General features: G+C 47.0%; 1 protein-coding gene across 1 annotated transcript in view; it reads right to left on the bottom strand.

Moving 5' to 3' along the window:
* The window catches only part of LOC114681281 (myosin VIIA and Rab interacting protein), a 198,096-nt gene that overhangs the window by 61,691 nt on the left and 111,182 nt on the right, over positions 1-25,223 (bottom strand). The window contains 2 exon segments of the mRNA XM_028854725.2: positions 201-281; positions 2,949-3,085. Coding sequence (XP_028710558.1) covers positions 201-281; positions 2,949-3,085 — 218 coding nt within the window.

Below are 25,223 nucleotides of genomic sequence, written 5' to 3'. Positions count from 1 at the left end.
ATGAGGGTGCTGGTATAAAATACAGACATTAGTAAATTACAGGAATAGTCTCACACAGGAAGCATATGTTCCTGGCTTGATTATTATCTTCCAGTTCCAGAGCTCTCGCTGTTCAGTCACAACACGGCTATGATCACTAGTCGATCCAACAGCTTTCCAGAACTCCACCTTCCCAGCAGCTGTCAGTCAAGCAACCGTACCTTCCAACTGCCTGTAGAACGCGGAGTCACTGCCTGAGATGCTCCCTTCATTCTCCACGTTTGCTTCAAACAATCCTCCTCCTAGAGGAGAGAAGAACACAGCCATGAAAGGTCTCTGATGAACAAGGATGCGCTTGAACCATGGAGCTAGTGCATTGCCTGTGTAGATGAAGCCTGTCTTGCAAGTGGGTTTGATGGGATCACTAAATGCTACAATGATCCAGTTGAACTGATGTTTCTCTCTCTGCACAATGGTTTTTAGTGCAACTTTACCATAACTTCCTTCCAGTATCTTTGGCTATGGCTTGAATATATTTTCTTTCCAAACTCACAATGAACTTTGACCCTCAACCTGATGGTACTGGAAGAACCCACCCCCGTATCAGTGAGTTAATGTTTGTTATCTTGGAAGTGCAGTTATTCAAGAGTGGGCTTATTGTGAGTGACTCCTCTTCCTTTCTTGGTCTTTCACGTGTGGCCTGACTTTTTTTTACCTTCCACCCTCGATAACACAGCAAGAAGTTTTTTGCCAAGGGGCTGGAGAGATGGCTCCATGACTAAGAAAGGTTTACTGCTCTCCCAGAGGACCCAAGTTCAGTTCCCAGCACACACATCGAGAGGTTCACAATCACCTGTAACTCTAGCTCCAAGGGATCCAGTGCCTTCTCCTGGACTCTGTAGGCACTACACTCGTGCATGCACTTGTACACACACACACACACACACACACACACACACACACACACACACGGTAAGGAGGGAGGGAGGGAGGGAGGGAGAGAGAGGCTTTTCCAGCCTCTCCAACTTCCAGCTAAAGAGGCTTCTACAGTTCCTAAGTTGCCCAGTCTTGTGTACTCTGATACTGCAGTCTCTGCTAGACTAAGACTCCTCTGAGCTAGTGCTGGGGAAAGGCAGAGCAAGCGGGATAAAGACGGGAATGCGAGGCCAGTCTGTGGACCTGCACATTACCTGTGACATCACCTTCAGCAGGTCACAAGCCCCTTTGGCCCTTGACCTCCCTACCAGAAAAACAGGCACACGGAGGGTGCCCTGCTGTGAGAAGTGGCCCCTCACTCCTCTTTAGAGGGAGGCCATAGCAGCCATCGGAGCAGTTGCCCCGAACTGATGGTTTAACTGTCACCCTCGGGTGCTGTTGAAGCATCCGCGTAACGCGAGCTGAGAAAAAGCGAGGTAAGCCGCTGTGGTTGGTCTTGTACAGCGGCCGCTGCTTCTCAGTGAACCACAGCTTCCTGCAAAGCTTGGAAGGGTCTAACTGGGACCACAAAAGGCCCTGACAGCTCTCAAGTGTAACATCTCCATCCTGCCTCCCCGTTATCTAGGTGGCAGGCATATTTTTAGATAAGACACGACCAAAGACTTCATTGAGAACACGACAAGGTGAAATAATGATGTTAAAAAGCTGCAAATGAGATGAAGGTTTTTTTCTTTCCCTGATTCTCATGGATAAAAAGCATTTATCCGTGTCAGCAGTGGTGAACAGAGCTACTCCAGCAGAAACACACAGCTTCCTTATGGAGGCATGCTGTTCACATGCTTGACAACTGCGCTATCCTCCTGGCCATCTTCAGAGGACCAAAGAGTGGGATTTCTCATCCCCAGTAACTTGGTTGTCCTGTCTAAACACATGAAGGTGATGTTTGCCCTTTGGAATTCCCAGGAGGACACCAATACTCTCGTGTCTTTTCTAGGACGCCGGATTCTGAGTCTGGTAAACAGAACCCAGAATATGAAGAGTGGCTGTGCACACTCTCGGGGTATAGACCTGGCATCATCTCCGTGTGGAAACGACTTTCTGATGTTTTGTCATCAGGGGATGATGGTTAAGAATGATTTCTAGGGCCTGGGGAGGTGGCTCAGTGGTCAGAGCACTGCTGCATAGCATGAGAACCCGAGTTCAAATCCCCAGGGTCAGTGTAGAAGCTGGGTGTGGTCTTGCATGCTTGTGACTCCAGTGCTGTGGGAAATGGAGACAGGAGAACTACGGGGCTGGCTGGCCACCAGACTAGTTCCAGGTCAGTGAGAGATCCTGTATCAAGGGAGTAAGAGAGGGATAGAGCAGGGAACGTGATGTCTTCCTCTGGCCTTGCACATCTATGTGCACAGGTGCTTGCACACACACAAATGATTTATAAGATTCCGTAATTCAAACACCTACAGTTTGCTGAAATAGATTGGTCTTCTAAGCTTTCAACATGTCTAGTCCTGTAGGGATGTTCAAAGCCCATGAGCTGGGGCTGGAGAGATGACCTGGTAAAGGTTTTGCTGAGGACTTGAGTTCCATTTCTAGCAGGAAAAGCTGAGCACAGTGGCATGTGCCTTTAATCCCAACACTAGGGGCTGGGGAGAGGGGAGTGAGGTGGAAGCAAGTGGGTCTCTGGGTCTCCCTGGCCAGCCAGCCAGGCCTACATGGTGAGTTCCTGACCTGTGAAAGACCCTGTCTCAAAAAACAAGGTAGATGACTCTTAAGGAATGGTATTAGAAGCCTGGCCTTCACATGCATGTGCACACATGTGCTTGCACACCCATACACATATGCCTTCACATAGACATGGACACATACAAACGAAACCCCGAGTTAAAACTTGACACTCCCTGCAACCTGCCCTCTTCCCAGAACCCACTATTTAAACAAGTTTCTCTGTCCCTACAGAGACTCTGCACCCCCAAGCACAGGGTCTCCAAGCTCAGCCTTCTCCTCTCATTCCCAGAGCAGCAGGCAGCGGGTACCTAGGATGTCAAAGCAGGCGCCGCTCTCCAGACGGTGCTTCCTGTACAGGTTCTTCAGGACCTTGGCGCTGCCGAAACGCTTGAAGCGGCTCTTCACGTTGCTGTAGAACCATTCCAGAGACTGCGTCCTCAGAAGCCTGTTAGATGAGCAAGAGGTAGAGCTGCAGAACAGCTACAACACTTGGCAGCCCCTCTGCAGAGAGGTCGTATTTGTGCCTCAAACCTCTAGAAACTGGCCCGGCCGGGCCACTGCCTCTGGCTGTGGAGAGCAGTAGAGTGAGGCCGAGCCCTGGGCTTGCAGGCTCCTCACTGGATGCTCTGGGGACCCTGCTACCTGTCACCAAGGTTTGGACCCAAGCTGGCCTTCTCTATGACGGAGACCTTTGGTGGGCCAAGCCCCAGAGAGGTGAGTGAGGTTATCAGCCACCAGTTGGCCAGAGATGCCCAGGGGCTCCTGGTTGAGAAGCCAGACCCATCTGAGTCTACCCAGTGAGCCAGCACGTGATTGCTGTTTTAACTCACTAAACTCTGTGCGGTTCATTACTACAGAAGAGCTAACTCACAGAAACATCTGCTCAACAGTGGACTTTATAGTTGATACTCTTACCACATTATCAGCACTTTTAATCCAGCTTAGAGAAATAAAAAGAACCAATGAGCTGGCAAAAGGCTCAAGATGCTTTCTCAACCAGCGTGAAGCACCATGGGAAGCTATTTTCTGGTGAGCAAGGCAGCTGTGGTGGTGCAGACAGTGACTGACGGGAGACTCCCTCATGTCTGGTAGGAGCTGATTCTAAAGCCCTTCTGTTGGAGGAATAGCTTTTGATAATTTTCTTATTATGAATGTAAAAATACACATTCCCTTTGGAAAGTTCAAAAGAAAAAAAAACATATAAAGATTTCCAAATTAAAAGAAAAAAATCCAAATTCAACCAAGGAATGAACAAACGAACAAACTCATAGTCTGTGTGTAGACAGCAGCATCCTTGGGTTGGTGCCTCATCAGCAGAAGCCCCAGTGTTCTTATTGCATTAGGCCTTTTGCTGAATTCAAAGCTGAAGCAACAGGAAGCCCCACGAAGCAAAGAATCAGAAGGAAAGCTAAGATAACCCACGAAGCAAAGAATCAGAAGGAAAGCTAAGATAACCACATTGTTTCCCTTTAAAAACCCACCACTGAGCAGCACACAGCAATTGTTAAGCTCTTCAGTGAGCTGGTTGTGAGAGCACTTTTCTAATTTCTGTTTACAGGCATGGCTCAGCTGGTAAACATCGTGTGTTTTCACTCCAAGATGGACTAGACTCCTAACTCAAGCTGAAGAACAATACTGAAATAATTAGAATCTCGTTATAGCCTCACCTAGGAATGCCAGACTGGCAGAGGGGATTTAAACGGCACACTTGCGGGGAGGTGGAAGCTGCCCGCACACAATTCTGCTCAGGTCCTAGCTGTTAGTGAGGAAGCCGGGCAGCCCCAGATCCCCACTCCAAGGAGACTGGGCACCTTGCATAAGGAAGCCCCAGGTTTCCCTGCTCCGGGTGGGGCTGGTCTTGGGGCCCTCAGCACTTCCTCCACCCAGAGGTCTGGCAAAGAAGTGTGATCCAGAAAGGCGGGGCTTCCTTCAAGTCCAGTCCTGCAGATCTCTCTGCTTCCCAGATGAGCTGGTGGCCACTAGCATGGGTGTTCCCTAGAAGTTCGGTGTGGACTCACAACCTTGTCATGTACTATCCTGTCAGCCTTGCTGGGTTAAAATTTATGTTTTAGCAAAGTTCTCAGCAGGACATCACAGCCTGGTGACCAAGTACCTAGCAAAATTTACTGGATGTTTTAAAAAGTGGAATGATTATCTTGTTTTAAACGTTGACCACAAGAGGCAGAGCTAATAACTCCTCTCATTCCATCTCATTTTTCTAAGGAAAATGAACCAGAATGGGTAACACATAGTTATAAAGATGAACAAAATAATTAAAACCGAACTCTCAAATGCAGGTGCAATAGTTATAAGAAAAGGACATATCAAAATACTATGGCCACACATTCCTTCTTTACACTCAGCCATGTTCACCAAATGACCCCATGATGGTGGCGTTATATTGACATTGCTTCTCTGGGAAAACTAAAGAATGCCACACTTAAGACCAATGTCCAAACTCAAGGTTGCCTTCATCACACACCACTAAAAAGGCAGTTTTAAATAAGTGGAACTGAATAGAGACTGAAGTCTGCTGGCGTGTGAAGGATTTGCCCCCCAGGAAAGAAAGGAAACATCTCTAGGGATCTCTTTGCACTGTTGAAGAAGAGCTACTGTTCCCCTAGAATGTGACTAGTCATTGGGCTGCATTTTGTCCTTTGCTGTCCATGTGACCAAGAGTCAGTGATTTCTCAGGGTCTCCTCTCCCTTACTTAGTGGAGACAAGGTAAATATGGAGCTGAATTTATGAGGCACATGGACTGAACGAATATGCTGATAAACCAACTACAGACTTTGAATACAATAAGAACCAAGAAATGGTAAGGTTTTTTTCTTCTACAGAATTAGAGGTAAAGATAGGTGTGGCGGAAAAGAAAAAGGAAAAGAAAAAAGAAAAAAAGTTGCTCTTCTCCTATGTGGACACCGTTAAGAGCTAGTTAGAAGGCCTTTGGCCTATTCATTGAGCCCCAGGATTGACATCAGTTCCGGATGCTGGTGTGTGGCCACAGTTTCCCCTCCAAGCCACTGTGCCTGCTCCTTCTGCCAGCAGAGGCCTGAGGAGCCCAGAACTCCCTAGCTGGGCTGTTATCTGTGGACAGTAGGTCACACAATTGCCTCAGTATTGAGGAGAAGCCCCAGAGACGGCCCTGCTACCACACCCACTCAACCCTATTCTGGAATGATTATTTCTCAACAGTTCCCTGGATACAGTGTCCTTGCAAGAAACTCAAAGGCTTAATGACACGGTTCCCAGAACACAAATCAAAACCTAAACAACAACAAAATCTTCTCTTGAGCCCTGTCTTCTTACAGAAGAAAGCATTTAATTTCAGGGCTTGCTTAGAGTTTTAGAGAGTTAGTCCATGATCATCACGGCAGAGAGCAGACAGGCATAGTGCTGGAGCAGTAGCTAAGAGCTTTATATACTGATCCACAGGCAACAGGCAGTGGCGGGGGGGGGCAGACAGACAGACAGACACTGCGCCTGGCATGGGCTTTTGAAACTGCAAAGCCCACTCCAGTGACACACCTCCTCCAGCAAGGCCACACCTCCTAAACATTCTGTTTATCAACTGGGAACTATATATGAGCCTATGTGGGCCACTTCTATTCAAACCACCACAAGCCCTTACAATGAAAATAATAAATATGCATCAGGTTTATAACGATGATGTGACATAGTTCTGGGTGTCAGCTGGCACAGTACCCCATCCTAGGTGACTCTTCAGAATCTGTTATTTATTATCAGCATCCAAACTGTTATATCCAAAGCCGCTTCTCACTCTTTGAAAGGATGTGGATATAATCATTAAATAAATGCTAAAAACAGACTCAACAGGAAAATAACATTCAAATCTTACATCGTCCTTCACTTTTTTTTTCCAAAACACGATCTTACTATGTAGCCCAGGCTAACCTGGAACTTGAGATTCTCCTGCCTCCACCTCCTGAGTTCTATCTAGGTTTACAAACATGCACTAGCACAGTCAGGCTTCTTACATTTCATCCTAACTAAAGAGTTAGTCTTCTTGATTAATGTGTTTCTTGGCATTTGGTAGTTCTAAAAGGCGATCCACTCTGCTACCCCAAGACTGACTGACTTCCACTTGCTGGGCCCCTCCCTAACGTCCTTGCTCAGTAAGTCTGAGTGAGGCTTTTGAGTATCACTTTGGCCTTCAACACTTCCCAGATGAGATGGGGCTGCTGGTCCATGGATAGCACTTTGAGGTTTGCTGAGCTATAAGATAGTTTGACAGACCCTGAAGAGCCCAGAAGATGACAACATGACTGATTTAGAGGGAAATGTCTGCAGGCAACCAGCAGCCTGTCACTTGGGTGTTTCTGTCACTCCTGTATTTGCAAAGGAAGATTCCCACAGCCCCGACAACGAGAGAGCTCTCAAGCACCATGTCAGAGCACTCAGGTTCTGCAAAGTTAAAAGATGAACAGACTCTAAATGGAAAGGAATAGCTGTGTGCTGGGAGCCCTGGGTGTGTCACTGAGAATGTGCACACATACGTGTCTAGGAGGCCTGGCGTGTCATGCTCGGTTGATAGGTGACAATTACTATTAATGTGAAGCAGCTTGCTAAGGTGAAGAAGTGGGAACCAACAAAGAGCAAGAGGGAAGGAAAGTCAGGGCTAGAAGCAAGGATGCCTGTGGCTGACCCATGGCCTCTCCTCTACAAGCCCCCGACCTGCTGTTTCTCATCATCAGCACCGCACTGTTATATCCAGAGCCTGACAAAAACAAACTCCTCTAGCTGCTGTGACAACATTCTTGGGAAGGCTGACTTAGGAAGGAAGGGTTATTTTGGCTCACAATTCAAGGGTACAGACCATGATGGCAGGGAAGGTGTGGTCACAGGCACTTAAGGCAGCTGGACACACTGTATCCCCAGTCACAGGCACTTAAGGCAGCTGGACACACTGTATCCATAGTCACAGGTGCTTATGGAGCTGGATACACTGTATACATAGTCATAGGTACTTAAGGCAGCTGGACACACTGTATCCATAGTCACAGGCACTTAAGGCAGCTGGACACACTGTATCCATAGTCACAGGCACTTAAAGCAGCTGGATACACTGTATCCATAGTCATAGGTACTTAAGGCAGCTGGACACACTGTATCCATAGTCACAGGCACTTAAAGCAGCTGGACACACTGTATCTAAGTCACAGGCACTTAAAGCAGCTGAACACTGTATCCATAGTCATAGGTGCTTAAGGCAGCTGGACACACTGTATCCATAGTCACAGGCACTTAAGGCAGCTGGACACACTGTATCTATAGTCACAGGCACTTAAAGCAGCTGGATACACTGTATCTACAGTCACAGGCACTTAAAGCAGCTGGACACACTGTATCCATAGTCACAGCACTTAAGCAGCTGACACACTGTATCCCAGTCACAGGCACTTAAGGCAGCTGGACACACTGTATCCATAGTCACAGGCACTTAAGGCAGCTGGACACACTGTATCCCCAGTCACAGGCACTTAAGGCAGCTGGATACACTGTATCTACAGTCACAGGCACTTAAAGCAGCTGGATACACTGTATCCATAGTCATAGGTGCTTAAGGCAGCTGGACACACTGAATCCCCAGTCACAGGCACTTATGGCAGCTGGACACACTGTATCCATAGTCACAGGTGCTTAAGGCAGCTGGACACACTGTATCCACAGTCACAGGTGCTTAAGGCAGCTGGACACACTGTACCCACAGTCAGAAAGCAGAGAGAGATGAATGCAGGAGCTCAATTTACTTGTTCGTTTTTATTTGGTCTAGGATCCCAGACCATGGAATAGTACTACCCACAGTTAGGAGTTAGGATGGGCCTCGACCAGATCTAAAACCTTGCTCACAGACATGCCCAGAAGGTAATGATTATGGAATCCTGTCAAGGTGACAATCAATATTCACTATTGTGGGTAATTGTGTAAGAAACTAAGGCTGAAGGTGAGGCAGCTGGTGAGTGGAAGCCTGAGCTGTGAGTATTGCCACAACTGGCCCCCAGTCCCAGGTCTCCCTGAGAGCCTGAGCTGTGAGTACTGCCACATCTCCAGAGCCTGTGTCCTCAGCCCCTGCACTGACTTGACTGTATATGGAACTGAAAGGAGAAGAGCAGTTAGCCAGGCAGAGATGTGTGGCTCATCCAAAGTCCACAAGGACACAACAAAGCACCTACCGACCAATGCTAGCCAGTGAGCGATTACCCTCGGAGGGTACAGGTACTTACTGCCAAGCCTGATGCCCTGATTCACTCTCCAGAACCCACATGCTAGAGGGAGAGGAAAGACTCATACATGTCCTATGACCTCAGATGTGCACCAGGGCATGAGTGCAGGGACTCATATGCATCCCCACATGCACACAAAATATGATATACTTTTCAAAAGTAACAAATGCATCCTGATATATGGAGGAACTGCCTGGAACTCCTGGTGTGGTCCCCTGAAGAAGCAGGATGGTACTCAGAACTCCAGCCAGTTATAAGCTTTGGGAAAGGCCTCTTCTCAGGGCCCCTCAGCTATGAGACAGTTAAGAGAGACACTGATAGTACAAAGCAATCATACCCCAATGAGATGGCTAAAACCCATAATTCAAGGCAATAGAACATAACAGAGAAACCAGAATTGGACCCGCCTGTTCCCTGCAGCCAACCACCTCTAACAAAGGCATCAGAAACACACCAGAGAAAGGGCAGTGCTGGGCGTCCATGCTGGGCGTCCATGCTGGGGCATCCATGCATGCAAGACTGGAATGAAGCCCTTATCTTTCAGTCCATGAAACATGATCAAATGCCAAAGGAAATAACCCAAAACGATGAATACTCTAAAAAACAGAGGAGTCATCTCAAGACACTGTGACAAAGGCAACAATTTTTAAAATAAGATCCCCAAACACACACACACACACACACACACACAACACACACACGGCAAAAATAGGTCAATGGAATTAAACTTCTGCATACCAAGGCAATAACTGGCAAAGCGGGAAGACTTGAGGGGAGGAAATGGCTAAAAACAATTCACACAATGAGCCTTTAAGACCCAGAGTGTATGAAAACTAAAAAAGAAAAAGAAAACTTAAGCAAAAATGGACACATTTATTTGATTTGTCAGAAAATTTTATAAAAACACCTGACAAGTATATGAGAAAGCACCCAACAGTAACCCTTATGGGCAAAGGAATGCAAATCAAAATCACAGTTAGAAATACTTGCACCAGGTTAGAATGGCTGTAAAAAAAAAAAAAAAAAAAAAAAAAAAAAGCTGGCCTGGTAGGATGGCTCAGTGGACAGAGGTGCTTGCTGTCAGGCATGAAGACCTGAAGTCAATCTGCAGCACCCACATAGTGGGGTGCGGGGAGAACCAGCTTCATGAAGTTGTTCTCTGACCTCCATGTGATGCTGTAACATGCATCCATCCACCCACAATAATAAAAAATTAAAGTAAATGGAAAGATAAAAATGCTGAGGAGAATGCAGAGAAATGGGGGCTCTTTTTTTTTTTTTCTTGTTTTTTCGAGACAGGGTTTCTCTGTGTACCTTTGGAGCCTGTCCTGGAACTCACTCTGTAGACCAGGCTGGCCTCGAACTCACAGAGATCTGCCTGCCTTTGCCTCCCAAGTGCTGGATTAAAGGCGTGTGCCACCACGCCCAGCGAAAAGGGGATTCTTATAGACTCGTGACAAGAATGTAAATTAATACAGATGCTATAGGGCAGTGTATGAAAGTCCCTCAAAAATCTCAAATAGAACCACCATGTGGTGCAGAAGTCCCATGATGTTATTCTAAAGGATATAATCAGCAAATCAAAAGATGCCCAAATGCCCATGTTTACTGCAGCATGATCGATCACAGTCAAGATTTGGAATCAAATGAGATGTCAATCAATGGATGAATAGATAAAGAAAATCAAGAATTTGCACAAAATTGAATATTATTCAATCATAATATATACAGCAGACCAGCACTTACTCTTTATCTGCCAGAAGGAACCCAAAGTAACCAGATTTAGTCACGTAGATCTGGAAATCGGATGCTCTTGGTTTAGCTGCAGCAATTTTGAGCCAAGGTGGCTCATGCAGGAGAGCGTGCAGCCTCCTGCTAATGAGTGTGATCCTCAGAGGTTACTAGCAAAACCAGGCAGCGCACACCCTCCCCTTTATCTTCAGAGTACATTCCCATCCCATCTCCAGGGACACAGAAGAGTGGTACTGGCAATGGCTCCCCGTGGTCCTAAGACGCTGACGTGTGCCTGATTAAAAGTGAGCTTCCTTCCTCCATCCACACCTAACTAGCAACAGCAGGAAGCCCTGGCTGACGACTGGAAGAAGCTGGCTTGGTTACCACTCTTACTGGTCAGTTCTCTACTGCACCACCGTGCAAACGAGAAAGCAGGGGCGGCCCAGCAAACAAGCAGTAGCAGCCATCACGAAGACGTCACTGTGCATCCACAGTAGAATGCTTAGATCGGGGGTGCTGGGGCTGTGCTGAGTTACTATCTGCCACTCACCAACTGTCCGTCACCTGCCTGCCACTGAGGAAGTTCCTTTTAGTCCAAACAAAAACATAAAACAGAGACAGGAATTGTTTTATAAAAACAATGGTTACCACTGGTCATTGGGGAAAGTCAGCTCTCTTTTTGTCTGGCAATTTTAATAAATAAATAAATAAATAAATAAATAAATAAATAAACAAACAAATAAATAAGGTGTGTGTGTATATGTGTGTGTATGTATGTATATGTGTGTGCATGTATGTATGTGGGTAGGTGTGTATGTATATGTGTGTGTATGTATGTATATGTGTGTGCATGTATGTATGTGGGTGGGTATGTATGTATATGTGTGTGTGTATATATGTGTGTATGTATGTATATGTGTGTATGTGTGTGTGTATGTATGTGTATGTGTGTGTGTGTATGTATGTGTGTGTGTGTGTGTAGGCCAGAGGTCAATTCTGGGTGCCTTCCTCACTTGCTCCCCACATTTTTTGAGACAGGGTACCTCACTGAACCTGAGCTCTCCATTCAGCTGGAGTGCTGGCCAGCAAGAGCCGGGCATCTGCCTGTCTCTACCTCCCCAATGCTGGGGCTACAGGCACGCTCTGCACCCAGGTTTTATGTGGGTGCTTGGGCACTGAAACTCAAGCCTTCACGCTTGCACGGCACCAGCTCTGTCAGCTGAACCATCTCTCCGACCCCTCAAGAAATTACTAACAGACCACAGGATTAAAATTGTAACTCTCCACTCACTCGTGGTTCCCATTCCTTTGATCTCCGTCTGAGGGGAGTGGTGAGAATGCCCTCACAGGCTCATAGGTTCAAATGTTTGGGGGGAGTGGTGGTCCAAATGAGAATGGCCTCAGAGGCTCATAGGTTCGAATGTTTGCTCCTCAGTGGAACTGTTTAAGGAAGGGTTATAAGGTATTGTTGTGGAATAATCTTTTTGTACACTGTGAAGATCTGTCACTTGGATTGGTTTAATAAAAAGCTGAATGGCCAATAGTTAGGCAGCATTTTCAGGGCAGAGAGGATGCTGGGAAGAAGACGGGATGGCCATCAGACAGAGATGGAGGAAGCAGCAAAGCAGCATGGGCAGTGCAGAGTAAAGGGGATAAAGTCACGAGGCAGAAAGTGAGTTAATAGAAATGGCTTAATTTAAGTTATAAGAGCTAGCTAGAAACAAGCCTAAGCTATCGCCCAAGGTTTGATAATTAATAATAAGTCTCTCTGTCTTTTTGTGATCTGGTGGCCCCCAAAACAATCCACCTACAAGGTGTGGCCCTGTTGGAGGAGATGCGTCACTGGGGGTGGGCTTTGTGGTTTCAAATGCCCACAATTTCACTCTCCATCTCTGTTTCACCTTTCAGACAAGATGCAAGTTCTCAGTGACTGCTCCAACACCATGCCTGCCTGCTGCCATGCTTCCCATCATGATGACCATGGACTAACCTTCTGAAACTGTAGGCAAGTCCCCAAAAACATTCACCTCAGTCATGGTATCCTCACAGCAATAGATAGTGAGCGATGTGACAAGTCTCCTTTATGTACACATGAGACACTTGCTCTGCAGAAATGACCATCCTGCATTGAGACTCTCACAGGAGCCCACCCTAGACACCACAGCAAGCATGCTTCTTGCTCCTTTGTAGGGGTTCATAAACTTATCACTTGATGGCCATTCTGTAACTTATTTAACCTGTGCCCTATTTACTGGTTGGTAGTCTAGACTGTTCTAATTTGCTATTAGATCAGTGCTTCAAGAATGGGTTTTCACCCGATCCACTGGATGTAAGTGAATGTATCCACAGGATAAATTCCTAGGCACAGAGACCTGGGTCTGGAAGGTCTGCCTACCATTCTGCAGGGGATGGGAATTCATTCCATGTGTGTTATCCCCACTTATGGTCTGCTAGCCACTTGTCAGCACCTCTGCTGTAAATGTATCTAATTTCGAACACCAGTCCAGCACTGTAATTTTGTGTTTATCATAAGAGAGGCAAAGGCCATTTAATCTGCAGAAGAGATATTTGAGGGGCTGGAGAGACAGCTCCTCTGTTAAAAGTGCTCGCCGTCTTGCAAGGAACCCGAGTTTTGGTTCCTAGAACCCATATCAGGCAGCTCACAACCACCTGTAACTCCAGCTCAAGGAGACCTGGTGGCTTCTTCTGTCTTCCACGTGTGCCAAACATACATGTGATGCACATACATACATTCAGGCAAATACTCATACACATAAATAAAAACACATATATCTTAAAAAAGAGAACCGAATATAATTATAGATGTATGGAAATGTTATAAAGAAACTTGTTGCTTTGTATGAGAGTGAGGTGCATTAAAAAAAATAAAATATAAGCAAAAATATCCTCTTCAGAACCTGAGAATCCCACAGTCCCTGCTGGATGAGGGATGTACCATTCCAGTGTGGCTGATCACAAGCTCAAAATGCCCTGGAACATACGTGTCTTAGCAGTCGCTGTTCAAGAGCATATGTGTAGGGTTAGTTTGGATTAAGTCAACATCCTTGAACACACAAATGACACTCTGTCTCCCAGGTGCAGCCTCAGAGGTAGGACAACCGCAGAGGAAGTAGTCATCATCCCGTTTGCTTTATCGACAGAAGCAAGGCATAGCACCCAACTTATTTCCATAAAGCCGTCAACAAGGAGAAGTGACATTTCCAGGTCTCTGGAATGGAGACAATAGTTCAAAATCTTTCATAGTTCAGTTCTCAACCTACACACAGACACACAAAACACAGACTGAAAACTCATACACAAGATGAGACAAAGATGACCCATTTTGACTGAAAAACACCCATAATAACCAACAGGTGGCCTCTAGAAAAGGATTATAGAGTAAATAACTGATCACATTAAATTGTTAAATTTAATGGTTAAGGTTACCAGAACCAGCGATGGTCTTTCTGCCAAGTTCTTGGACCCAGATGAAACCTGAGTGTCTTGCAAAGAACCAAATGGCAGGTGGCAGGTGATGGAGACCCCAAATATCCCCTCTGTGTGCTCCTGACTAGAAGGGCCCCAAGAAAGAAGGTGACCACGGTGTTCTTTTAGAGGAGACGCAGGGCTTTGTGCAGAGAGTGCTGCAGCGTGAAGGATTGGTGCACAGCGCTGCCGGTTTCTATTACTGCGTCGGGAGGGAGATGTTGCGGAGCTGTGAGATCTCAGACAAGCCGGCCAAGAAAAGCCCGTCACCACATGTGCAGTGGGGAGCGAGCCGCCGAAGCCCACTTAAAGCCTCCAGGTTTGGTAGAACTCGCCGAAGCCCACTTAAAGCCTCCAGGTTTGGTAGAACTCGGTAGAGAAAACTGATGTGGACTTTAACATTTTTTTCATCTTTCTCTCTTTGCAAATTTAAGACACACAGGTTTGGAACAGTCCCCAATGTGGTCCTATCATGTGCTTCCTCAGCCCACCACAGGATCAGCCTTGGTCAGGGTTACAGACAAACGCACATCTGAAGGCAGGAAGAAGGCGGGTCTGGAGGAGAGCTGCAGGGAATCTTTTCTGTGCACACACTCCAGGTAAAGAAAAGCTCAAGTGTGCCCAGGCTTGACTCAAACAAACAGTGATGGATCCACATGTAGGTACTGCCCCACAGGTCACTCAGCCTGTAAATTAGTCCTGTACTCCAGGGGGCAATGGTGTACCATGGTTCTCAACCCTCATGGGTTGAATTCCTCCAAGTCCCTGAATTCTCTGTCTACCTGTCACCCAGGCATCAATGGAAGAATTCAAATGCCCTGCTGGTATCCAGGTGGTGCCTGCAGAGCCAGGCTCCACTATGCTCCCGAGTGTCTCTAGATGCTGCCCACAGAGACTCCTGTGGGTCTTAGGACTGTGGCCACCCAGCAGGATGCTTGCTTCGGGATGGAAGGTGTGCATGTTGGCTTCCAAATACTACCTCCAGAGTGAACTTGGTCACAGACATGCATGTAGGGGTGCGTGCCGAGAAAGACACTTCTTATTTTCTTTTAGCATTCTCTATGAGGCAGGACTTCGGTACTTTTAAGAGAAAATCCAGCTCCATCTGCACATAACCAAAAATACCTCACAAGAGAAGTCTGAGTAGACTATTTGGAGAGATGACGGTCTGCATGTTTTCTCACCATTGACCAGGGCTGATCCAGCACCTGTCCCTTCTAACAGCTGCAGACTTTTTGAGTTCCTTGATGATAATGATGAGTGTGGGTGCGTGATGAGTGTGTGTGTGTGTGTGCGCGCGCGCGCGCACATGTGCATGTGTATGCATAGGTCAAAGGACAGCTTTGTGCAGTTGATTCTCTCCTTCTGCCTTTATGAGGGTTCCAGGGCTTGAACTCAGATCCTCAGGCTTGGTGGCAGGTGCTTTTTCCTGCTGAGCCATCTTGCCAGCTTGTCAGCCCTTTTTGAGCTATTTGGAAAATAAATTCTCAAAAGAAAACCACCACTGAGCATAGAGCCAGCAGGCTTGGGTAGAGGTCCTAACTCTCCTGCTTTGGAGTGGTAAGGCACCTAGACCAGGCACCCGACTGACCTCTTCCCCGTCTCCCAATCTGTAAAAGGGTGACGTATCCACTCACTTGGAACAGTACTCAGTACAGAGTTAGCTCTCAGTAACGTCAGTGTTAACATAGTAAAGTGTGTGTTCCCATGAACACCCTTTTTCTTCTTTGAGGGGGTGGAGGGTTTCATTACAAAGTCAATAGTTCAAGGCCCAGGCCCTGAAAAGGCTGGGGCCTCCATGGCAACAGATGAGCCTTTTTTCTGGGTTCTTGGCAGAGCAATGGATACTAAAAACGAGCTGATCAAGAAGGTAAGGGGTGGGAGGCAGGACGGGTGGGGTGTTTTGCTTCATCCAAACAGTAAATGGGGCTTCGCCAAGCAGCAGGAGTCCTGCCAAACTGCAGCTCAGAATGCCCAGAGTTTTCCTTATAGCTGTCATTTTAAAGAAAAGTTCATGTTTTTCAAAATGTGTCTGCCTTTGCCCAGTGCCACATTCCTGCCTGTCTTTTCTCTGCAGAATGGAGATGGAGGGTGGGGAGGCTCCGTGGTGGATCCTCATGACCCCAGCTGCCCTCAGAGAAGCTCACCAAGAGGGTAAGTGAGGGACTGGTCTGGGCATCCCACTGTGCAGACCTCTGTGCCAGACCACTTGGAATTCTGGACTGTGCCCGCCACTCCCCTATCCAGAGCTGTCAGAGACCTGTACAAATAATCTCCATTTTTCCTGTCATTCAGATGAAGGTTTTCAAGGCATGGGCCCCAAGTTATATGCCTAGCTCCTAGTGACCTATAGTCAGAGCCCTGGGGACAGTCCCAGAGTCCTCTGATCGCCACTAGCATCCAAGGGAAGACCCCCAAGAGTCAAGGACTCTGTGTAAGATCTTCAAGCTCAAAATAAGAAAAGAAAAAACCCAACCCCAAATATGTTGCTTTTTCTTGATGAGATTTTCTAAGCATCTTGGTTTCCCAGCATTCAGCAATAACATAAGGTATACTTACTAATTCATGCTACAGGGACTCTCCAAAACAAAATGATGGAGAGAAATGCTTGTGTGATATTCCTGGAGGTGCACACCGTGAAGGCATGGCTATTTTCAAACGTTTCAAGTTGAAATAGATTGACAGGTCTCACATATTCACATAAACCTTGACCTAAAGATCCTGTCTATAATTCTGAAGAAAATAGGAATCTAAAGACAATTATTTCGAGTAACACAAAAGAATTCTTCACACACAGTCTGTTGCTAGGGCTATTATGCAGCAGCTGCACCTGGCAAGAAGCCTCTTCCATTGGTACTAATATGCAGCAGCATTAAGATGACGAACCCATTCCTGGAAAACATCAGAAAAGCACTCCTGAAGCCTCATCCCTTGTTCAGCTTGTTTCTGGAGACTGTTGACTTCTTGGGCCACTTGACGACGCTAATGGTCACCTACACTGTGAGGCTCTCGTGTGCCTGTAACTGCAGATGCAAGGCCTCCAATGTACTCTCTGGGACATCACAGGCACTGAATTCAAGCGTATGTCCCCTTGCCCTTCCACACAGAACATATGCACATAACTTAAGAAACCTTAAAGTGATTAAGTTCCTATGGGGTCTACATGTCTACCTCTGGGTACTCTGAGGACATCCCTTCTTAGGGGCTGAAGTGAAGGCCCTTCTCCAGCTTGTGCACAGCACCTGGGGGCACAGGGCCCTGGAGATGCAGGTGTTCGTGTGTGGTTTCACTTGAATGAAGCCAGGCTCTGGATGCTGGGGAAATGGTGGTCCCTGGAACAGTCCTTTAGAATAAATTAAGTCCTCTTAATTTCCTCACACCCTCTGATGTGTAACAGTTTCCTACAAGATTAACCTCTTCCATCTTGTATCAAAATAAGCTCTTTAGTACACAGGAGTTACAGGGAGGTGGAAGAACAGATGTTCTAGGGGAGGTGAAACACTCTATCCTCCAGGGAAGATCCTTAGGCAGGAAGTAAACAACACAAATTAGCTTCAGGAAGTTCCTGAAACTGACCAGATTACCTATGCCCCTCCTTCTCCAAGAGTAAGCAGTAAAGACCCTAGGAGGCTGAGATAAGCCCAGTCCTGTGAAGAAGCAGAGAGAGCTTCCTGGAAGAGGTTTCGACCAACTGAGCCACTGGGAAAGGACACTCTCCAACCTGCCAGCTGCCTGCAGGCTGCTCTGTGAGCTCCAGGGTCCCAGCTTCTGTGGGCTGTCACCTGTGCTGGGGTGGGATTTGGTGATGCAGCTGTCTGTGAGTCATTCCTGCTCCTGTAAGTGACCCCTCACCAACATTCCTAACAAGTAACCTCAAAAACCTCATGGCTTCAACAAGCCCGACTTTGGTGGTATCTGTACCTGGGTCTTGTCGGTTCTCTATCTGGGGTGAGTGGACATTTGTTCCCCTCTCCCCAAGGATAGTGTCACACAATACTCTCATGTCTCCTGTTGTCAAACAGCCATTTTAGCCCTTTGGTACCCACCAAGCACAGCCTTGCTCTTCCCCTACCCACAGATTCCTAAGTGCCCCCCCCAGTCCCTAAATTACCACAGGAAAGGATTCTTTGTCATTTTTAAGGTCATTCTGAGGGCAGTTCACACCCCAGGCAGGCCTGCTGGGCATCCTATGGCAGCATAGCGTTCACTGTGTAGAAGTAGCCCACTTACAGGGCTTTCATTCCTCTTCCCAGAAGGGAAACAGAGAAACTTAAAAGCATTCTTTTCTGTGTTTGGTGTTGATCCTGAGAGCTTTGTGTAGTCCAGAATGGAATCAGAATCACCTTCTATATGTGCTCCTGTTGAACTCAACAGGCCTCACGCTGGGCCTTGCCTCCTGCAAATTAGGTCATGTTTCTCCAGGACCTAAGAGCTAGCCCCACCACTTCCTTTGCTGTGCAGAAGCCCCGAGGATTTACATGGTCAAAGGCTGCCCTCCAAACATGAGGCAGGTGAGACACTCCTAGTCCCCTCTTATGCCTGGGAAGCAAACCTTGGTTCCCATGATCTTAAAAAAATGATTTAATGTGTATGCGCACGTGCCTGAGTGCACATTAAGCACATCGTGTGTATGCAGAAACCCTCAGGGGTCAGAAGAGGGTGCCAGATCCCCTGGAGCTGGAGTCACAGGCAATTATGAGCCATCCTACATGAGTGCTGGGAATCAAACTCAGGTTCTTTAGAAGGGCGGTAAGTGCACTTATGACTATGGACCCATTTCTCTGGTCCCGAGTTCTTTTTTCTTTTATGTTTATTTTATTTTTATTTATACGTATGCCTGTGTATCTGTGTGTGTGTATATGCTCCTGTGAGTGCAGTTCCTACAGAGGCCAGAAGAGGGTGCTGGGAACTGAACTCAGGCCCTCTGTAAGAGTGGTACATGCTCTTAATCACAGAACCATCTCTCTAGTCCCAATGCCCTGTTTTAAATTAAGGTTCTATGAGCCCTTTTGAGAGAAACTTGAATTTTTAGTCTATGTCCTCCTTTTCTCAGCTTTATTGATGTATAAACAGTAAATAAAACTGTATATATTTAAAATGTACAAATATATACATTTTATGACCCTTATATACATTAGAAATCAATAATTCTATATCTTACATAGTTACCTTTCTTTCCTTTTTAAATTTTTTGGAGGTTTTTTTTGTGATAATACTTATGATATACCCTCTAAGCAACATCTGAGCACAAAATATCATAGTATTGATAGTCTCACCAAACTGCATTTCAGATTACATAATTTACCTTATAACTGAAAGTTTATACCCTTTGATCGAAATCTCCCCATTGTCGCAGCCTGATAAGCCCATTCTTTCCTCTCCATTCCTATATACTTGTTCTTTTTCTCATAGAGTTTGTGTATGTGTGATACGTGTATATGGAGTGTGAGCACATGTATGTGTAGGTGCACCGCGTGCATGCTGGGATGGCGGAGAAGATCGGTGAGTGTCCTGCTGTAACTCTGCCTCATTCCCTGGAGACAGGTTCTCTCCCCGAACCTGGAGCGAGGCTGCCAGCCAGCAGGTCCAACAGCTCCCGTGGCTGCAGCACATCGGACCCGGGGTTACAGGCAGGCACGGCCCACCCAGCTTTTACATGGGCGCTGCGGATTTAAACTCAAACCCTCACACTTGGGCAGCAAGTGCTCTGAGCCACGGAGCCATCCTCCACCCCACATCCCTTTTCTCACTTAAAAAAAGTATCTGCGTGTACATGATACCTACACCAAGCAGCTCATCTCTGGGTGCTCCGACTATCCCTGCATACCCTCTGTGCACCCAGGAGCCTTGAGTTCAGGGTTCCAGTCAGTTCCTCATCTGATCTTATTGAGATGTATGCCCTCCCCACATTGATCTGCAGATTCATCTCCCAACTGGCTGCTTTTGTAGAAAGTGATAAGCTAAAATTTGCCTGGAAATTGGAAATGCCTCGGAACTGGTCAAGGCAGTTTTGAAGGAGATGAGCAGAGGCAGAGAACACAGGTTGCTCTCTCGACACCTGAATGTGCCTCATCTAGATGTGATGCTGTCACAAAGCTCAACAAACAGATCTGGGAGAGAACAGGGGACACAGAAGAGACCCACACTTCCATGCCACTCAAACAGGAAATGAATGTCCGTGACACAAAGGAGTTGGAACAACCTGTTCTCCACACTAAATACAGCTGATGTTCTAGGAAGGGAACTTCCAGGCCAGGGGCAGTGCAGCTCCTGGGGAAGCCTTAACATTCTGTGGCCCAGAATCCTGCCTCATGTGTTGGTGCCAACGTAATTAAAGGAATTGTTTTTACAGTCAAAAGTGTCCTAGAAGGCTTGAGTGAGAGCAGTGTGATCTCTATGCAGCCAAATGCCTCACAGAACATTTCAAATCCACTCGTCTCTCTGGAGGAACACCAACTGAAAGAGTTCAAGCAGTTCTGCTCTTCTGGGTTAAAGACTCACTCACTGTTAGATTGAGAGGTCTTGCCCCCTCCCCTCCTAAAAGTGGCTTACATTGCTTGACTTCCACTCCAGGCTTGGAGATCCACGGGACATAAAAATGACACAGAGCATGGAGAACTGAGCCAAGGTCCAGAGGGGAGGTTTTGAGGGCTGTGAGTATGTTTCACCTTCCTGGGGGAATACCGGATCACAGCATGATGGGTAGAAGTCTCAACCCTGGCATGTCTCCCTCAGAACAGCCTGGGTATCTCTTAGAGCCAGGCTCTGCTCTCCAGGGCACAAGGCAGGCCTGGGCAGGATGACCTGCCTGCTGCAGTGTGGGCAGCTGCTTCACAAGCATTAACGTGGGAGTTGTGGGGTCCACAGCAGCCGAGGACTGACGGAGGCCTGTCCGTCTGAGACAGAGGGTCTAAAATCCTGCTGTGCTTTGGATGTCATGTCCAATCAGCACATGGGTTCGTTTCACCCTCTACTAGAGAAAGCTTGCAACCAGGACAGGGAATAGAAGGAGGCAGACAGAAATAGCACAATCACCTGGTGCCCGCCGTGCTGGGGCCCTGGTTAGCTGACGAGCTACCATCTCCATGTGTGATGGCCCATGCTGTGATGGCTGCCATCACCTTCAGGTTTACTAGAATCACCCTGGAAACCACCTCTGGGGGTGTGTGAATGAGAGTTACAGACTGCGCCAACTCAAATGGAAAGACTGGTCCTGCAGTCCCGCTGGCTGGGATATTGCACTGAGTAGAAGGAGAAGGCAAGCTCGACGCCAGCCTTCCTCTCTCTGCATCCCGACTCCGGATGCCTGTGACCAGCTGTCTCGTGGCTTCTGTCGCCGAGCTCTCCCTGCCATTATGGACTGTCCTCCCACACTGGGAACCGAAGAGAAGCCTGGCTCCTTTCGGTGGCCTTCGTCAGTCAGCAACGGAAAAGTAAGATGCCTGCCCCAGCTGACTGTCACCGTCCACCGCCACCTTGAAGCGAGTACTTCCTGCTAATGCAGTTCCATCCCTATAAACTGAGCACTGCTCTATAATAAAGATAAGCATTTTTAAATTTTATTTTATGGATTAGATTCAGAATGGCGGAACCAAGAGCACAGCAGTGCAGGAGTCTGCAGAGCTCACAGTATTTCTGGAACAACTGAGAAAGAGTCAGGTCTTACAGGAAGAAGTTTTTTAAAAAGTGATCTCATAAAACTGGAAGGAAAGATGGAGGAACAGAGTTGCGCGGCGGAGAGTGGACAGCTTGGGAGTGTGGATGTGGTGGATTGCATGCATGTCTGTGCACCATGTGCATGCAGTACCCACAGAGGCCAGAAGAGGGTGACATATCCCCTGGAACTGGGGTTACAGGTGGTTGTGAGCCACTATGTGGGTGCTGGGAACCAGACCCAGGTCCTCTGCAAGAGCAGTCAGGGCTTTTAACCTCTGAGCAGTCTCTCCAGCCCCTTATAAGGCAAAACTAAACACACACACACACACACACACACACACACACACCTATATATTTCCTCATTTATAGTTTTAAAATAACATTAGGATTTCTGAACAGCACCGAGGAAATTAGCATAATTCTACCATGTAGGTAATCCTTGTTACTGTAATTATTTTTGGAGGGAGGGAGGCTGCTTTCACATGCCTTGTCATGGAACCAGCTTGCTCACATCCCAAACTCCCCTTCTTAGCTGAAGAGTTCAGCCCTGTGGCCGCTGTCCCCGTCTTAAGCAGAGTGTGGGTGCGTGCTCATGACCTTGACTAGGAACTAAGAACACAAGTGTGTATGTCTGTGGGCTTCCTCCCACAGGAGTCTGAGGATATACACAGCCATCAGTCATGAGGTGACAAGGTCCAGGACCCCTGGCTGTACGGCATCTCCTGGAGCAATTTCTGATACCTTGACCCACCTCAGTGGTTCCCTACCTGGTGTGCAGTTGGGCTGGGCAATGTGATTAGAGCCCATGACAGGATTCTTGCATGCAGCCATTTTGCGAGCCAGTGACCCTAGGGAAGGGCAAGGGGTCCTGCATGGAGCTGAACTGCTGGCCAACTGGGACACTTGGAGCTGATGGCTCCTGGGAGAGAGGAACACTGGCTGTCTTTTAGCCAGTCCACTCTGGAGAATTCTTTGCTATCTCAGGTTAGCCAGCATTCCCAATGACACAGCAATTTGAGGTGTATATGAAATCTCTTCTCTGTACTTTCGGTAGTGGACACGCTCGTATCTCTTATTTGTCTTAACCCTGCTCTGCCCCCTTGAGCAGTTCTGCTTAAGGTCTTATTTGTCCACCTGTCTGTCTCTGTCCCTCCTTCTCCCCTTCCACACAAGGCTGTGCTCGTTTATGCTCTCACCTAAGCACTCAAGGCTTCCCTTTTATATAATCATACTGTTCATATTGGAGTGAGTTGGTATGTTTTTCTGTATCTATCTTAGTAATGTGCTTCTTATAAAACTGTAAATTACTTTAAACATAAATGGGCTTTAAAAAAAGCATGATTCCATGTCTGTAAGGTACTTAAATCGTCAGAATTCACACAGAGAGAGCAGAATGGTGGCTGCCGGTGCCTGGGGAAAGACGGGGACGAGCAGTGACAGTCTAACCTGGGCAGAGTGAGGCCTAGGGTGATGGCATACTTCTGCAGATGGAGGGTGACACCCGATCTGTGCTGTGAATGTACGTGCCACCACTGAACTGTATGCTTAATAAAGGCTAAAAAGGTAAGTTCTGCTTTATGCACATGCACCACTGTTTTAGGGAGTATATAAAAATGTATTTAGCAGGTTTGGCTGAGAAGAGACACACCATGTACATCCCTAAAACATGCAATGGCTTTTGCTTCCTCCCACCTACTTCTCAGACTACAACTGTCGGCTCTCATGAGTATATTCGTTGTTTTAGAAAGAGAAGACTATACTGTGACGTATTCGGACAGACAGGACGAGGCTGCTATGGAGGAGCATTGTGTTGTGATTTGTGTTTTAAAATAGTCGGTGGGTGAAGACAGGGCTCTACATGGGTTTGGCAGACAATGATAGCAGTGTTTTTAACACCAGCAGCCACAAGGCACAGTGCATATGCAGCCTTCCAGACGGCACACAGTAGACACAAACACCCTGTCCTGCTATTGTTAATACAAGCTTGGCGGTGCCCTCCATGGGATCTTTTACACACCACAGGCTAAAGCATTAATGAAGAACCAGCAGTGGTCTAGAATAACAACCAGTGTGTAGGCTTCTCAGTGAATCATCACTCGAGGGGGCCAAGAAGGGGAAAGCTTTCTTCTCCTGCTTACCGGTGAGTGTTTGATTCCATCGTGTGTCCCCCTAAGGTGGTGGGTGGATGAAGGATAGGAACACAGTATTTCGCACAGAGTTTCTATCTGGCTTTCAAGGCTAAACAATCTTCACTGGGAGAACACTGTATACAATGTGTCCTCAACAATAATTCTAGTCTCGCTTTCACAAACCATATGTCCAGTGATTTCAAAGGGCTTATAAGAACTTTTAAGGAAACCAGAGGAAGATATCTAAACCTCTCAAAATATTTAACTATCCTAAAACAAAATACTCCTTTCCTGTGTGTGCGTTGGGGGTGGAGGGCAGAGGTTGACATGGCTGACTTCCTCAATTGCTGTCCATTTTGTATTTTGTGACAGAGTTTCCCGGACCTAATGTTTGCACAGAAGGCCCGGTTGACTGGTCAGTGAGTCCCAGGTGTCCTCTGTCTCTGTCGCTCCGGTACTGGAATTATGAGTGTGTGTCACAATGCTGACTTCTTGCTTTTAACATAGGCTCTAGCAATCTAGACCAAGTCGAGACCGAGCCATCTTCAGGCTCCACAACACTTCCTTCTGTGCCTTAAAAACCATGTAAGAAGGTTTCACACAAGAGGACTGGACACTGGTCAGAGGGTTTGGAAGATGATGTTCATAACTGGGGCAGAATAAGTATATGTGGTTCTACAAGAAAATGTAATTTTACCTAAAAGACAAAAATATGGAGAGGCTCAAGTTGAAGTTTTAATCCTAGAGTCCTTCAGTGAATAGTCAGAGACCAAAGGGCACCTGCATGAGATGATGCATGGAGTAGGGTCTGCAGGTGCATGGAGCAGTGTCTGCAGATGCATGGAGCAGTGTCTGCAGGTGCATGGAGCAGTGTCTGCAGGTGCATGGAGCAGTGTCTGCAGGTGCATGGAGCAGTGTCTGCAGGTGCATGGAGCAGCATCTGCAGATGCATGGAGCAGTGTCTACAGGTGCATGGAGCAGCATCTGCAGATGCAAACAAAATGAGAAAAGAAACAGATGTTTGAAATCATGAAGTGGGTTAACAATTACGATGCAGTATTATGGCAGACTTCACAGGTGCTACAAAACCATGGATATTATAGAGGCACAGGCATAAGAGTTGATAATCTTAAGCAAATGTGATAAAAAGCAAATGCAGCCATGTTGATCCCCATTGAGGACTCTGATCTGCTGAACCTGGAGTTCATCTGCAGGACTGGCTGCCCAGCAAGCCCCAGGGGTCCATTTGTTTCCTCTCCTAAACCCCTTCACCCTAAGCCCTAGGGTTATCGACCCACACCATTATGCCTGGATTGTTTTGTTTTGGTTTGT

The sequence above is a fragment of the Peromyscus leucopus genome, chromosome 7, assembly GCF_004664715.2.
Source record: "Peromyscus leucopus breed LL Stock chromosome 7, UCI_PerLeu_2.1, whole genome shotgun sequence".
In the NCBI taxonomy this organism is placed as follows: domain Eukaryota; kingdom Metazoa; phylum Chordata; class Mammalia; order Rodentia; family Cricetidae; genus Peromyscus; species Peromyscus leucopus.
The sequence above is the reverse complement of the archived record's forward strand: the minus strand, read 5'-3'. Positions and strand labels throughout refer to the sequence as shown.